This window comes from Lepidothrix coronata, unplaced genomic scaffold (genome assembly GCF_001604755.1).
Source record: "Lepidothrix coronata isolate B3197 unplaced genomic scaffold, Lepidothrix_coronata-1.0 Scaffold304, whole genome shotgun sequence".
Classification (NCBI taxonomy): domain Eukaryota; kingdom Metazoa; phylum Chordata; class Aves; order Passeriformes; family Pipridae; genus Lepidothrix; species Lepidothrix coronata.
Window position 1 is genome coordinate 497,510 of NW_016690484.1, and position 14,254 is coordinate 511,763.

A 14,254-nucleotide genomic window follows, 5' to 3' on the forward strand; every position below is an offset into this window, starting at 1 on the left:
CACCCGGTGCTCTGGGGTGTGAGGCACAGATGTTTTCAGATAAGATGGGAATTGAGACCTTTGTCTGTGATGGGTTTGCTTCAAATTCAGCCTCTGGGCTCACACCTCAGTTCAGTTTAGTTCTCAACTTAGTTCTCGTTTCTCCAGGAACGGGGAAGTACAACATAGTCAATCTCCTCTTTCCTCTTCAGACAGCAGCAGACACTTAAACTGGGACAGGGTAACTCCTCACATCTGCTTGGACACAGGAGTGACTGAATTACTGAGGAAGCAGAGAGACCTGAAATCTCCTTGACATCCTCTCTGGATGCTTGGCCTCGGAACAGCCTCAGTCGGGCAATACCTGCTCCCTTCTACTCGTGGAGCCTCCTGTGCCACGCAGGAGACTGGAAAAGCACTTGGAAATGGCTGAAGAGGAGGGATGCTTCCTGGCAAATGGTCTCTAAACCAGGTCCTTTCCTGTGCTGTGGCTTTCCTGGGGCTCACGAACAACACGGAGCCGTAAACAATGATATGTGCTCGTATCTCAATCCTCCAGGATTAATTCAAAATCCATGCACAATGACGTGCCTGAAGGCTTTTCAATTATGTCACTAGGCTTTGGCTAGGGCCCTGACGTTTTTAATAAACATTATATAGCTTTAAGTGCTGCAGTCTCCAGGTTTTTGTTTAATCAGCCGTTGGGTTCTGCATTCCAGGTTCCTGCTGGAGGAACTCGTGTCGCCCGCCCCGTCACAGCAGATCCCACCCGCTGCAGCGGACACTGCGTGTGCTGTTGGTGCATCAGAAAGGAGGAATAACAGCTTTCAAGGGACTGTAACATTTAATAAAAGCATCTTATTACATTTAAACGTATTAAAATGTAAACATTACATTCAACACGTTAATTACTGTTTCCAGGCATGGCCACTGAGAGTTGGATCCTCTCAACTGCTCTGCTGAGATTGGTCTCTGCTGTTACTGCTCTCTGATTACTGGTGTGTTATTAGTGCTTTGCATTTGGGACTTGAGGCATTAACAAAAAGGATTTCTAAGGGCATTATGTAAATTTTGTGTATGTTTTGACAAAGCTACCAGGGCCTGTGCTATGGGTCTAATTGAGAAAAAGAAAAGCAGATGTATTCAGCTGTGCCGTGACTTTCTGGGTCCAAGGGGCTTCCCCTCCCTTCCCTGGCTCTTGAGCAGAGGCTGGGGCAGACTGTGCAGATGCACTGCTCAGGAAAATCAGCAAATCCCACGCCGGGGACCCCTGGTAGATGAGAGGCCGAGGGAGAGACAGGGGGATGATGTGGCACCTGGGGAGGAAAAGCCTGGAGGAGATAAGCAGGGCAGGAAAAGCTCTGGCAGGGACCTTTCCTTCTCTCTCTCCCATCCCTTTTTTCCCCCTGCAGGTGAGCACCCTGTGGTGCTCAGCTCCGTGAGGTGAATCCCGCACCTTTCGGGATAGGGCTACACCCCGGAGGAGAGCAGGATGCTGAAGGACACGTGGCTGCCTCCCTAAATTAAACACAGAGTGTGAAGCTGTTAAGATTAGTGCACATCAATCCCTGCGCTTGAATCAAGAGATGCTTTGGTTTGGCAGCTACTGGGGACAAAAACCACCATTTCATTCAAAGTGTATTTAATGCGACAGAAGGAGGCAGATTCCTTTGACAGTTTTACAGCTCTTATCAGATTACATCAAAATTAAATTAAAACAATCTAAAAGAAGTGTGAAGTACTGCAGGGAGAACACAAACAAAACACTCCTCTTTGTAGGCTTTCAGGGACCACGTTCCTTATCAGGGAAGGGAGGAATAAGATTATTCTTGAGTCAATTATGAGCCTGTCTGTGGGATCAGCGGCCACAGTGAGCACTGAGACATGAACAGAGTGGGAAATACAGCCAGGGAACCAGGCTAAGGCTCCTTGTTTCCTTAATTTTTGTTAAATAAACAGCAGGGGTTGAGTTGTTCTTTCCTGACAACACCCTCCAGCCTCTCACAGCGAAAAAAACCTCCCAGGTTTGGGACAGCCCAGGAGACAAACAACCCCGATGGGTCAGGGATCAGCCCTTTTCCACCAAAACCTGGAATCACCGTTTGGGGATAAGGTTTTCAGTGTGTTGATACAACCTGTGCTCAGCATTTTAGATGGCGCTGGAAGCGCTTGGAGGTTTTGTACTACTTTAGGTATTATTTTAGCAAGCACAAATATTTTCAAAAGCAGTTGAGTCTCCCAGAACCAAACCTGGTGTGTGGCTGGGACAGGCTGAAGGAAGTCAGAGTCTTTCCTGGCTTTGAAAAATAACAGAACTGTGGTGTGGGACAGTGTTTTCTTGTGCAGCCTCTGACAGTTTCAGCCCCAACACACAGCGACACATTAAAACCTGTGTCAGTCCAACAGAGCACATTTCATGGCTGATACTCTGAAATAATAAATAAAAATGAAATAATAATAATAATAAAAAAATAAACAGTAAGTTTTTTGTGTCTCCCCTTTGTGTCAAAGGGGAGAGTGTTTGTTTTGATGTAGATAATCAGCAATGAGAAGCCTTCTGGAGGGGGAAAAAGCAATTTTAACTATGAGGCAACCATGAAAACCTTTTTATTCATATTTTATCTGCCCCTGGGACTAAGGAAGAACCTCGTGCTGGACCAAGGCTCCAGGGAATTCATAGCCCTACAAGTGGCTCTCTCAGAGGGCAGAGATGTCGTGTCCACGGCTGAGATGCCAGAGCTCCATGTATTTGTAAAGGAAAGGACAAGCTGGGGGGGGCTGTGGTTGTAAGGTCGGGATCTGGGGGGAAAATGCCCAGCTTTGGAAATTCAGGCAAGCTCAGGGCCAGATTTCACCTGTGGTCTCTTGTGAAGGTGTGAGATCTCCCCAAAACACATCTTGGCTTTCAGTAAACAAAGGACTGAGTGAACAGTGCGTCCTTTGTGATGGGAATTCAATACTAAAAGGCTCCCAGATCTGCAAATCCATTGCCTGGTGATCCCTGGAGTAGGAAAGCTCTGACCCGAGCCCAAGCCTTCCACATCTTGCTGAGCCCGTTATTTATACCGATACACAGAGGCTGAGCCAGGCTAATCTAGGGGCTGCTGAGTCCCGCTCCCTGCCTTCCACACAGCTCTTTACTCTGAATTTAAGTCTGGTGGAGCTGAGTTGGTAGCCGAGGGTGTTGGAAAACTCAAGGAGTGCTGCTGGATAAGCAAAACCCGGCCGAGGTACCCCCCAGGTCCAGCCCAGACCCTCAGGCAGTGCCTGCAGCTCCAGCTGACGCTTTCATGGGGCTGTTGTTGGCCAGAAGTTCTAACGAAGGATAATTATGATGATCTCGCACTAATTGTACACTGATTGCTGTTCTAATTATGCTTAAGCATTTCACTGCTCTCCGCAATTTTGTCTATTGATGTAGCATTTCTCCTTAATTTCAATTACTCCCGCGGTATTCAGACTTTATTGGGGCACTGGAATTCAAGCGCTAATTTGGCAACTTCCTTTCAAAGGGATTGAAGTTTTTATCTGGAAATGAAAGATGAGGTTTTTGTTTTCATTCCCAGCTGGAGATGAGAACACTGGGGGGGGGTTGTCGGGGCTGGAGGTGTGTCTGTGGCTTCTCCCACATGGATTTGGGTGAGGTGACATCACCAGAGGGACACGATGGCACTCCAGAGGATGAGGAATCAGGGGTTTTTCGTGAAAAATACAGCATACAATAAACTCAGGGAAATCAGCTGCTAGAGGAGGGCCGTGTTACTGTAACTGTTGACCAGCTCCCGGTTATTTTTGGAATTGGCGCTTTGCAAAGTCCCTATTTCCCCATTTTCCAGGGGCACAGATCCCTGCCTCGCCCCAGGTCTCTTCCAGCACCAGGCCGGAGGCTTGTTTGGGCCCCACAGCCCCGCGAACAGCAACACGTGAGGTCGCAGGTGATCCTGACACCGGGATGGGACACCGGGATGGGACACCGGGATGGGACAGAGCTGGAATGGGCACTTTACATCCCGACAGTCTCCGAACCTGCGCCGGCTCCCCTGCTCCAGCAACGCTCTCTGACCTGTTCGAAACCACCCAGGGCTTCAAAAAAATGCCATGAAAGCTTTAAAAACGCCATAAAAGCTTAAACACGCCCCAAGGGGCTTTAACGCGCCCGTCTCCATGGCAACCGCGGGGGCGGCACTTCCGGCGTCCCGCGCGGGGCACGGCGGGAGCGGCACGTGGGCACCGGCGGAAACGGACCGGGAACAGCGGGAGCGGGAACAGCGGGAACAGCGGGAACACCGGCCAGCACCGACACCCTGGAGCGCTGGGGCCGCCGGCGAGACCGCCAGCCCCGGCACCAGCTCCCGGCACCACCGGGCACCGCCCGCCCTGGCACCACCGGCCATCCCCGGGACCGACCCACCGGCACCGCCGGGCACTGGGACCCCCGGGACCCCCGGGACCCCCTGCTCCGCAGCCTCCGCGACAGGTGAGCGGCCCCACGCGGGTTTGAACGTTGTGTTTCCAGCGCACGTGAATCCGCGAAGGAGAATCCAGCGCCCCGGCTGCGCCGCGTCCCGTCCTGTCCCGTCCCCGGGGGAGGGGGTGCCGGGGGTACCCGGGGCGCCCGCGGGCTCCGCTGACCTTCACAGGCGCTCTGGTTCACTTCAGCAAACAGCGCTGATAAACGCCCTCCCGGTGCCGAGCGGGCCCGGGCAGACGTTCTCCGGCCGTGCCTTTCTCGTCTCGGAGCACCTGGACGGTGTTTCTGGGCGCCGCAGGGGATGTGGGTTCAGGGAAAGGCGCCTGTCCGTGGGGATGGGGGCTCAGAGCCCCTCGGAGCTCCGCCATGCTCCGGCAGTGCCCGGTGGCTGCTCCGGTCGCAGCGCGTGCTCTGCCCGGGGGAACCCCTCGGGATCGCTCCTGGCTTACAGGTAGTTTTCTGTCTCGCAGGAGGCTGGTGCTGGGGCTCAGACATCGGCATTGCTGTTATTTCTGACACCACCCGGGCCCTGAGGATCCGAACTTGCAGGTGGCTCGTGTTTCTACAGGGCTGCTGTGCATTGCTTCCCTGATAATCCTGTTGTGGTTGGACTGCCCTGAGACTCGGGCAAAACCCGTAACTGGACCTTAAATTACACTGCAGGCACTGTTTGCTGTGTTACAGTTCCTAGTGCTGGCACTTTGTCCGCTCTGAACACAGAAGTGCTGCACGCTCAGGGCACTGTGCAGGTGGGTGGGATCCCTGTGCTGTGCAGAATCATGAAGGATTAGTTCTGAAGAGCCTGAGGGGACGAGGGAATTGGGGCAGGGAGTTTCTCTCCCGCGTTCATTGCACCCCCGACCTTGTTGGGGTTGCTCAGCACTTACTCTGCTGATTACTCAGCACTTACTCTTGGGCAGCTGCAGTGAGGAGGGCAGGGTTTGAGTGGTGTGGGCATGGAGTAAATGAATTATGCAGTGAAGTACAGCACTTAACTCCCTGAGTAACTTGGTAATTAGAGTAACTGGGCAATTAGCTCAGCTGTGGCAGCCAGGCAGGGTGCCTCAGGTGCTTCGGGTGCTCCAGGATTTGCAGGGAATGTGCACAAATGCTGAGGTGTCCTAAGCACAGAGTGGGAACCGTGTGGGGCTGTTCCATTCAGGAATACCTGCTGGTGTCAGCTGTGTGAGGAAGAAGCTGCCAGACAGGCCCCCTCCCACCCTGCTGGGGCTGGCTGAGGCTCTGGGCTGGCGAGGTGGGTGAGCTCCGTGCCCACTGTGCTCATTTGGTGTCAGACTGGTGCAGGAAAACCAGCTGTGACAGTGACATTTCCCACCTGCACGGGCAGGTCGCGGTGCCCACGGATTGGGCAGCTTTCCATGGACTTATCTCACCAGTGGCTTGAGTGCTGCTGCTCCCACACTGTGGATATGCAGCTGGAGCACAGCTGGGACCTCAAAAACCACTGGGGCACCTCAGTCCTGCTGGTTTAAGTGGGAGGTGAGGGGTCAAAGTTGCTGCAGAACAATGCCTGGGGGATGGCAGAGGTTAGAGAGGGCTTGTGGCTGGACAGAGAATTGAATTCTGCTCCCAAATCCCAAACTGACACTCTCTCTGTAGACTGAAGACTCAGGGTTGTTTGAAAATGAGCTGCTTGGATCCTTACAGAGCTGTGCCAGTGCCACGCTGGGCACCTGGAGGGACCCTCTGATGCCTGGAGGGGGCTTGTACGGCTGCGTCTGCCCTCCAGGAGCCCTTCCTGGGGGATTCCTGTGCTGCCTAAATGGCTGCTGCAGACAGGAGAGGGATGCTGAAAAAGCTGGCTGGCAGGAGGGAACAGGCATTAGGGAGCTGAGGAACGTGCTGTGCCAGCTGTGGGATGGGAGGGTGGGAAGCAGGATGGGAGCCAGTGGCTGTTCTCACCCCTCGGCCTCCCCGTTCATCAGGGTATCTGTGTTCTCCACTGAGGCAGCAAAATGATTTCAGGAAGTGTAAAAACAAGCTGTTGAGGTCTGTGTTTGCCTGGCTGTCCGTGGTGAAAGAGGAAATTGCAGGGATGAGATCCCAGGTGGAGTGTGGCTCTTAAACTGTGTACATGACATGAAACCCTAATCCTCTTCCAGGCGGTGGCAGGATCAGGTGGGTAAAATGGTCGCCTTGATGTCTCACGTGGAGCAGCAGGAAGGGGTTTTCCTGCCTTTCCTCTGTGGCAGGGAGGCTGGGAGGAGGTGTGTTTGTGTGTAGGGAGAGCCCAAATCCGTGGAGGAGCGTGCCCAGATGTATGGAGATGTGATGTCCTGCGTGTGCCCCATCGTTCCCACACCCTTTCTGCCTGTTCACAACTGGTCGCTATTTTTTAAGAAGAACTTGGGTTTTGGCTTTGCTCATGGCAGGGTTTGTAATGGGATCTGCTGGAAGTCTCTGCCTGAGCTCTTGGTTATTTTATGGTTTTTTGTTCGTGGGATGGTTGCTTCTCCTCAGGTGCAGTTTGTAACAATTAAATAACAGGTGCAATTTGCAACTGTTAAATAACAGCAGCTTTGCTCTGGTCCCGAAAACAGCTTCCCTTTGGAATGGCTTTAGGTGAGGTGTTCGTGGTTCAGCATGTGACTGTCCCCACAGCCTGTGCCCTGATTTGAAGTCCAATAAAATACTTGGCTGGCACGTGGGGTCCGTGATCCAGTGAAGAGTTGGCTGACTTTGGAAGTGTTTTAATGTGTAGACTTGTCCCTGGGAGAGGTTCTGGGGTGTTGTCCTGGAAACAAGTCCAGCCAAGTATTTTCTGCATGGAAAGGGGTCTGCTGTGGGATTGTGTGGGGGAGATAAGGAGAGGTGAGCTCAAGAACTGCCTTCCCTGTGGCTGGGCAGGGTCTCTGGCTGTTCGATGGGTCCTGTGTGCATGTTCAGGCCTCTTTTCCCTTTACAGCAACCCCGTTCCAGTGAGGAACAAAGAGGGAAGTGAAAGCTTTGAGGTGCCTGCTTTGTGCTGAGCTGGGCTGGCAGATCAGTGTGTGACTCCTGGCAGAGCTGAGCTCTCTGCTCGCCAGGGGCTGTGCTCTGCAAAACGCTTCACTTCTGGCATTCTGGACACTTTAAACAGTGAAATATTTTTATCTTACTCTGTGTTTGTTTGTTTTCTTGCAGTGAAGCCAAAAGGCTGGAATTAGAAAGGCAGCTGATGGAATACACAACGGCTGATCCGCACCTGTAAGCCTGTTTAAAAGCTCCTTGGATGTTATTTTATTTTAAAAAGGTGTCCCTGGCTCCCATTTCCCCGTGTTGGCAGGAAGGCTGTGTGGCTGCCCTGGGACCAGATAAGGGAATGGGCCTGGCCGAAAGGGAATGTGGTTTGGGTGAGAACTGGTTCTGATGGATTTTTCAGTGCCTGTTTTGGTGGCACTGTGGATTTAGGCAGCTGTGAAACCTCAGGCTCGGTGTGGCTGCTCGTGTGGCTCCCGGAACACGTTCCTCTGAGGGCAGCTTTCATTTTGATTTAGTGCAATATGAGAACATAACCCGTGTAAAACACACCTACAAGAGGTTTTTTTAATGCATTTACCCTTTTGAACACCAAAGCCCCTGTGTGAATCTGCAGGGAAGTGGCACACATATATATATATATCTGCAGGAGAATGTGTGTTTTTGGAGCCCTGGGGGCAACTCCCCTGTCAGTGTTGTTGCGTGTGAGGAAAAGCGGTTGCAACAGGTGCCTTTGTTTTATTGTCACGCTTTCTAAGCGCAGCTCCTCTTTCCCTGTAGGATGCAGGTGAGGTCCCTGGAGCTGCAGAAGCACCTGGCAGCAGTATCCGAGCGGCAGCAGTCGGCTCTGCGGCGGAACCAGTCCTACCGCCGGGAATTCCGCCGGCTGCAGGAGCACATGGACACCACAGGTTTGCAGATGATCCGCAAGATGGAAGTAACTTTCTATAAGACCTGATGCATTCATTGGTGTTTGCTGTTGTTGTACTGGCAAGGAGATTTCTGCACGTCCTGGTGCTCGGGGCGAGCTGGCTCAGGATCCCTGTTTCGGGTTATAGAACGGGCGGCATCTGAAGCACCTCAGGTTGAACAGACTGCTAAAAATAAAGTCAAGCCCTGAGGACTTTTTAAAAATTATTATTATGTTGTCTTGCTATTCCTCAGCAAACAATCTGGGATGCTGCAAAGTGGTATCGTATGGTGGTGACTTCAGATTTTTAAAAACCAAGCTGTGATTTGTGCTCTCGCCACTAATGTACAGAGCTGGGGTTTTGGGGAAGCACAGTCTGGGAGGGGAGTGAGCAGTGGCATCCTTCAGAAACATTTGGCTGTGTTTATTCCTCACACAGCTGTCACCCGGGTAGCGCCTGTTTGGATCTTTTCCTGGCTGCAGTGAACCCAGAGTTCAGATTGTCTGTGGAGAGGGTGTGGTTCCCCTCACTCTGATTTTTAGTTGTTACTTGAAGCAGAGCAGGAGGAGGGGTGTGCCATGGTCCCAGCTTTCCCCTGCTGTTTCCCAGGATTTGTTTTTTTTTTCTCAGCAGCCCCAGTGCACACCAGTTTGACCAGAGGCAGGTTGTGGTGGTTCTGACACCCTGGTGTGAGTCCCAGTCGTGCCAGGGGTCGATCTGCACGTGGGGTTTTGTTCAGTCCTTCCATTTTGATGTTTCTGTGCCATCCATTTTATCTTTGCCAAGTTACAGTTATTCTTCTGAGCTGCTGAACAAATGACATCTCCTCCATGCTAGTTATGAAAAGCAGAAGAGTTATGGAGCATGTAATCATTTAATCTATCGTGGGAGTACACAGACAGAAATTATTACTGTTTTCTCTTCTTTTTTTTTCCATAGAGAATGCCCTTTAGGAGTGCTTTATCACAACTCTGGGCACATTTATTATGTGGCTGTAGCTCACAAAACTTCTTTTGTTTCTGAAAGATGCACTTTTGTTCCCCGTGTTTGTCTGCAGTTCGGTCAGTAATTTGTAGGAGTACAAATAAATTCACTTAAGCTTTCAGGAAAATTCAGGAGTTACATGTGAGCTTCTTCTGAGCATCCCTAATTGTCACGTGGTGAGGTTTTGTTTGTTGAAATTCCATGTTTACAGTTTCCCGAGCAGCCTCTTACCTGGGAACTGAACGCACCACTGGAGCAAAGGGCAGAGCCGGGGCAGTTAATTGTGTTAAGGATTTGTTTTCATGCCTGTCACCTGCTGCAAAAGTGCTTTCAAGGCTGCCCTGACACGTTTGTTGGGGTTTGCAATTAGGAACAGAGAGGATTAATTGCGGGTGCTGCCCGTGCTGTGCCGAGCCCTGCTCCCGGCGTGTTACCCCTGCTCCATTAAACCCTGCAGTGGGCAGAGCCAGGCCTGGGGGAGCAAACACGGGGCCTGTCCTGCTGGGCTGCTCTCTGTGACACCTGCCCTGCATTCTCCCTGTAAGGCTCAGCCAGTTGTGGGGTGGTGTGTGACAAACAAGTCCCAAAGCTGGTTTCACCCCCCAGCAGCCGAGCCGCTGTCTGGGGACAGCAGCAGTAACTCAGTGTCACAGATGATGGCTGGGATGCCATAAATTTGAGTCAACAAGTTACTGCTGTTCTGTGGGATTCTCAATTGCAAATGAATAAATGTGTGTGAAAGCCCTGCAGCAGACTGTGCACAGGCCACGCTGCTTGGCCAGGGGAGCAGAGAAACGAGGAGAAAATGGGATCTCTGGCTTTTTAAATGTAGTCTGAGTGAAAAAGGCTGCGAGGGCTTTACATTTAAAGGTGCACAGGTTGCAAAGTAATATCTGTTGGTTTGTATGTGTGGGGGGGTGGATTTTGGCCTCCAGTTTTGTGTGACGGATTTGTTCCCATTTAGGCGTGGTATGGAAGGGAAATTAAAAGCCTGTTATCCCTTCAAGAGGGCAGCTTGTCAGCAGGAGGTGACAAGGAGGAAGGATCCAGCGAGCAGGTAATGGGGGGGAATGGGCTTTTTTCCAGGGCTGTGCAGCCTTTCCGTGGGGATTTCAGTCCTGGCGTGTGCAGTGTGAAATGGTGTTCAGTGCCTGAGTGAAGGAGAATCACCTGGGTAAAAAGTGCAATTATTTCAACCAAAGAGCTGGAATTATAAAAAAAAACAAACCAACCCCGATCGTTTATGCACGTCTTGTTGGGGTTTCTAATTCCTGTGCTGGATAGTGTGGAAATGGTCGTGGCCAAGGGGAGTGTTCCTAAGGAGGGGTATTTGCGGAAATGCAGCGGCGGATCCGCGCGGTGTGCTTATGATTTTGTGTGTTTTGACCTTTCCTCGGAAGAAGCAGAAAGGAGATTGCATATCTAAGGAACGGACAAAAAGACTGACAAGGAATACTTAAAATATCTGCTGCCATATATCTGCAGTAATGCAGGCTCCTAATCCCTCCTCCTATCTCCATATAAATGATACAGTTCAAGACCAGAGCCGCTTCCTCCACTGAAAGCGGCAAAGCCCTTTTAGATGAAATGTCTAAAAAACCCATCTGGTAATAACTGGGAGCGTGCTGGCAAGAGTAGTCACTTGTGACTGTGTGTGGGAGCCCCTCAGCCAGGCGGCGCCGGCACGGGCAGGACGGGAGCGTCTCTCCATGTCTCTCCATCCCGCCGAGGAGCCGGCGGCGCCGCGTCCCTCAGGCTGCAGCATTCATTAAGGGGAGCTTACTGGGCTGAAAGCTGGGAACAGATGATAACGGGATATGATTTTCATATTTAATGCATTCCTTGGAAGAGTGTGTGTGTGCTGCAGATTGATAGAAGAATCAACTGCTACTTTGCTAAAAGACTTTCTAGTTTGCCCTATAGCTACCGATGGAATCATTCAGCCAAGAAATTAACTTTTTCCCCTTTTACCTGCTTTATGTATCTGCTAAGCAGGCTGCTGGCTGCCAGGGAATGTTATTATGCAGTTAAATGTTTGGTATTTAAGACTCTTATCAGAAAAGAAACAGAGGCCACACTATTTTGTTTTTATGGTAGGAGGAAGGTTTTTGCTTTCCTTTCTTCAGTGCATTAGCAGTCGTTAATCTGAGTTTATAGGAAGTTTTCCCCATAGATTAAAAAGTTAAAAACCTTGAATTTAGAGCATTCTTTAAACTGTAATATACAAAGCAATGAACCCGAGCAGCCTTGACCTATATAGGCCAGGCCTCCAGCAGGGTGGGAATCGCGGTTGGAATTGGGAGCTGTGGGGAAAGACGAGTTTATTTTGGAATGCTGGGTTGCTCAGTTAAAGCAGGTGGTGTGGGAGATGAGATTTACTAACCTATGGAAAAGTTGACATCGGTACTAGAACGTCAAAGGCTCATGCTGTGACTTGGGATATCCAGGATATGGATCACGGAACTGGTTTCATTTACTAGCACTGGAATTCCTTCAGGCAGGTTGGGATCCAGGGACTGTGTGATGAGCCCATCAGTGGCACATCCTGGGGACTAAGGACAATCCTAGAAACAGTCTTCCAGTGATGGTCAGTATCCCAATGGCCTGAATGCCCCCAGGAATACCTGGTACCTCTTTGAGATGGGGGATATGCACCCTTTTGGGGTCCCAGTTTTTGTGGGAGTCCTTAAGCTCAGAAGTCCCACACTGAGGAGGTCCATCCCAGCTGGCAGAGCTCCTGAAACCTTTGTGCTATGAAGTCTGGCTTCTTCAACTTGCAAGCACTTGCTTGAAGCCTCCTGAAGATGTTGGACTCCTGCAGGCTGGCACTGCTGTGTCTGTTGGCTGTGGGCACCTCCCAGGAACACCCGTGGGTGGCAGAGCCCCCTTTCCCTGGGAAAGGGGTGTTCCCAGGTGAAGGAGTGCCTGGCAGGGACAGGCCTCTCACTGGACCTGCCCTCCAGAGCTCTCACCTGGTTGTCTGCTGCCAGGGGACACTGGGCCCTTCTGTCAGCCCTGCTGGAATGGCTTTTCTTGTCTCTGTTCTCCTCAGAACACTCCAATGATAACCAGAGCGATGGGGTTTGTCCCTGGAGGATGGTGGGAGCCTGCCCTCCAAACCAGGCGAGGACTGAAGGTGTGTTTGTGCAGAGACTTTGTTCAGCTCCCAGCTGGGGTGACCTGAAGTTCAGCCATTTGGTGACTGTTTTGGGCAAGACACCTCCAGGTTTGCCCTGTTCTGGTGGTAAAAGCAGTGCCTGGACCAACATAATCTGTCACATTTCTGCTTTGAGAATGCAAAGGTGCTGAAGGGATGACTATTTCTCTGCAATCCAAGAGAAGCTCGTTAGGGATGTGTCTGCTGTGACTCTGCCAAGAGCTCGTGCCTGTTTGAATTCCATTTGTTTTGGAACACTGCATCCAGGAGCTGCCAAAGCCATGCAGGACTGGCAGGAGGCATTTGAAAGCACCAACTAATTAATTAGGAGGAACCTGAGAGCAGTGGTGATGGAATAAGCTGTGAACTTAATCTGAGTAGCAAACCTTTGCTTCTTCTTAAAATAACTTCATGGCTTTTTGTTCTGCTTCTTGTTACGTGGAATTTGAGCTTTTTTAAGGAACCTTGGTCACAGACCAGACAAGATGCCTTTGTCTCCTTTCAGCTGGGCTCGGCAGCTGACTTTGTGTGGGAGGGAGAGGTCAGGCAGTGAAAGAGAGGGGAGAGGTGTGGAGGTGACTGTAAATTGTCCTGCTGGGATTTGGGGCTGGAAAGGAAGCCCTGCTCAGTGTGAACAATGGCATTACGATGGCTAATTTTGGCTTTGCATAAACTGGTGGTGACCCTGCAGTAGTGGTGGTGGCAGTAGCCACTCCTCCTGAATTGTCCTGATTGAGTAGATTTGCAAAGGAAAAAAGGCAAGTACTAAAACACTGGGATTTAGCAGCAGAGTGGTTGTACTCCTGGACCTGGTTTTTTTGTGCAAATTCAACAGTTCTTGGAGGAAAGTGCCATTGGAAATGTGTCTGGTCGGTGCCCCAGGAGGGAAAGGGAGTGGTGTGAGCTGAGGAGCTGCCCTTCCTCTGTGCTGTGGTCTAGCAGCCAGGCAAGAGCAGAAGGCCCTCATTTTCACACTGGGATGCACGGAATGCCTGCCAAGGGATTGTGTAATATTAATGCCGTGGCAAACACTTGAATGCTGTGGTAGTTCTCTCTCCAGAAAGCAGTATGCCACCCTCCAGAAGCTCCACTTGCAGCAGGCTCCCCATGTGTGTCCTTCAGCCACGTCCCACTGTGTGTTTCAGGTGCCCCAGGCTGGAGGACGAGCGGGAATTGGCACCGAGGCAGCCGTGCCAAGAGAACGGTTCCATCCAGCCACAGCCTTCCTGGGCTGCCCCACCCCAGGTGTCCCGGCCACGGGAGGTTTGGGAACGCAGCAGGAGCCCCCCCAGCCCCCATTCCCTGAGGGATGTGGTGCCCAGAGCCGGAGCAGCGCTGCTGGAGAGACCGAGGGGTCCCTGGAGGGAGCACACGGGGACCTGGCTGCCAGCGAGGAAGGCTCTGAGCAGCTCCTCTCCTCAGCTCCTGACCCCACACCAGCCACCCCCGAGGAGGGACAGCTGCAGGGAGGTGTTCCAGGTACGGCAGCAGGAGCAGGCAGTGAACTGCAGGGTGTGGCAGCCTCAGGGCGTGTGTTCTGCTGCAAGGTTTGAACACTGGGATCAGTCTTGGGGTGCACTGCTTTCCCCTGAGAAAAGCTTTTTCCAGCTTCTCTGTTTGATTGTTCCTCCAGAGCTGATTGGGTCTGGTAGCTGGTCTCTGTGCCAGGGTGGTTTTTGAGGAGTGCCACGTTTGTTCCCAAACCCCAAAGCCTCCCCAGACTCCCCCTTGTGAGAGGAGTGTGGAAGGACACAGGGCTGTGGGCAGGGAAGC

The 14,254-nt window shown here is 51.7% G+C and overlaps 1 protein-coding gene and 1 long non-coding RNA gene across 6 annotated transcripts in view; both read left to right on the forward strand.

Annotated features, from left to right (window-relative positions):
- The window catches only part of LOC108508557, a 68,686-nt gene extending 67,831 nt beyond the window's left edge, over positions 1–855 (forward strand). For 3 of the 4 annotated variants that reach the window (XR_001878424.1, XR_001878421.1, XR_001878422.1), the window contains one exon: positions 699–855. This is a non-coding gene — a long non-coding RNA (uncharacterized LOC108508557). Of the gene's footprint in view, positions 1–191; positions 646–698 lie in introns of those variants that run through there. The other variant, XR_001878423.1, reaches the window with a different exon arrangement.
- Positions 856–4,927: 4,072 nt separating this feature from the next.
- KIZ (kizuna centrosomal protein) overlaps positions 4,928–14,254 on the forward strand; it is a 28,553-nt gene continuing 19,226 nt past the window's right edge. The window contains exons 1-6 of one of the 2 annotated variants that reach the window (XM_017837412.1): positions 4,949–5,199; positions 7,595–7,657; positions 8,210–8,366; positions 10,289–10,381; positions 12,377–12,460; positions 13,627–13,960. In XM_017837412.1, the coding sequence (XP_017692901.1) occupies positions 7,629–7,657; positions 8,210–8,366; positions 10,289–10,381; positions 12,377–12,460; positions 13,627–13,960 (697 nt within the window). In that variant the 5' untranslated portion in view covers positions 4,949–5,199; positions 7,595–7,628. Of the gene's footprint in view, positions 5,200–7,594; positions 7,658–8,209; positions 8,367–10,288; positions 10,382–12,376; positions 12,461–13,626; positions 13,961–14,254 lie in introns of both variants that reach the window. The other variant, XM_017837413.1, reaches the window with a different exon arrangement.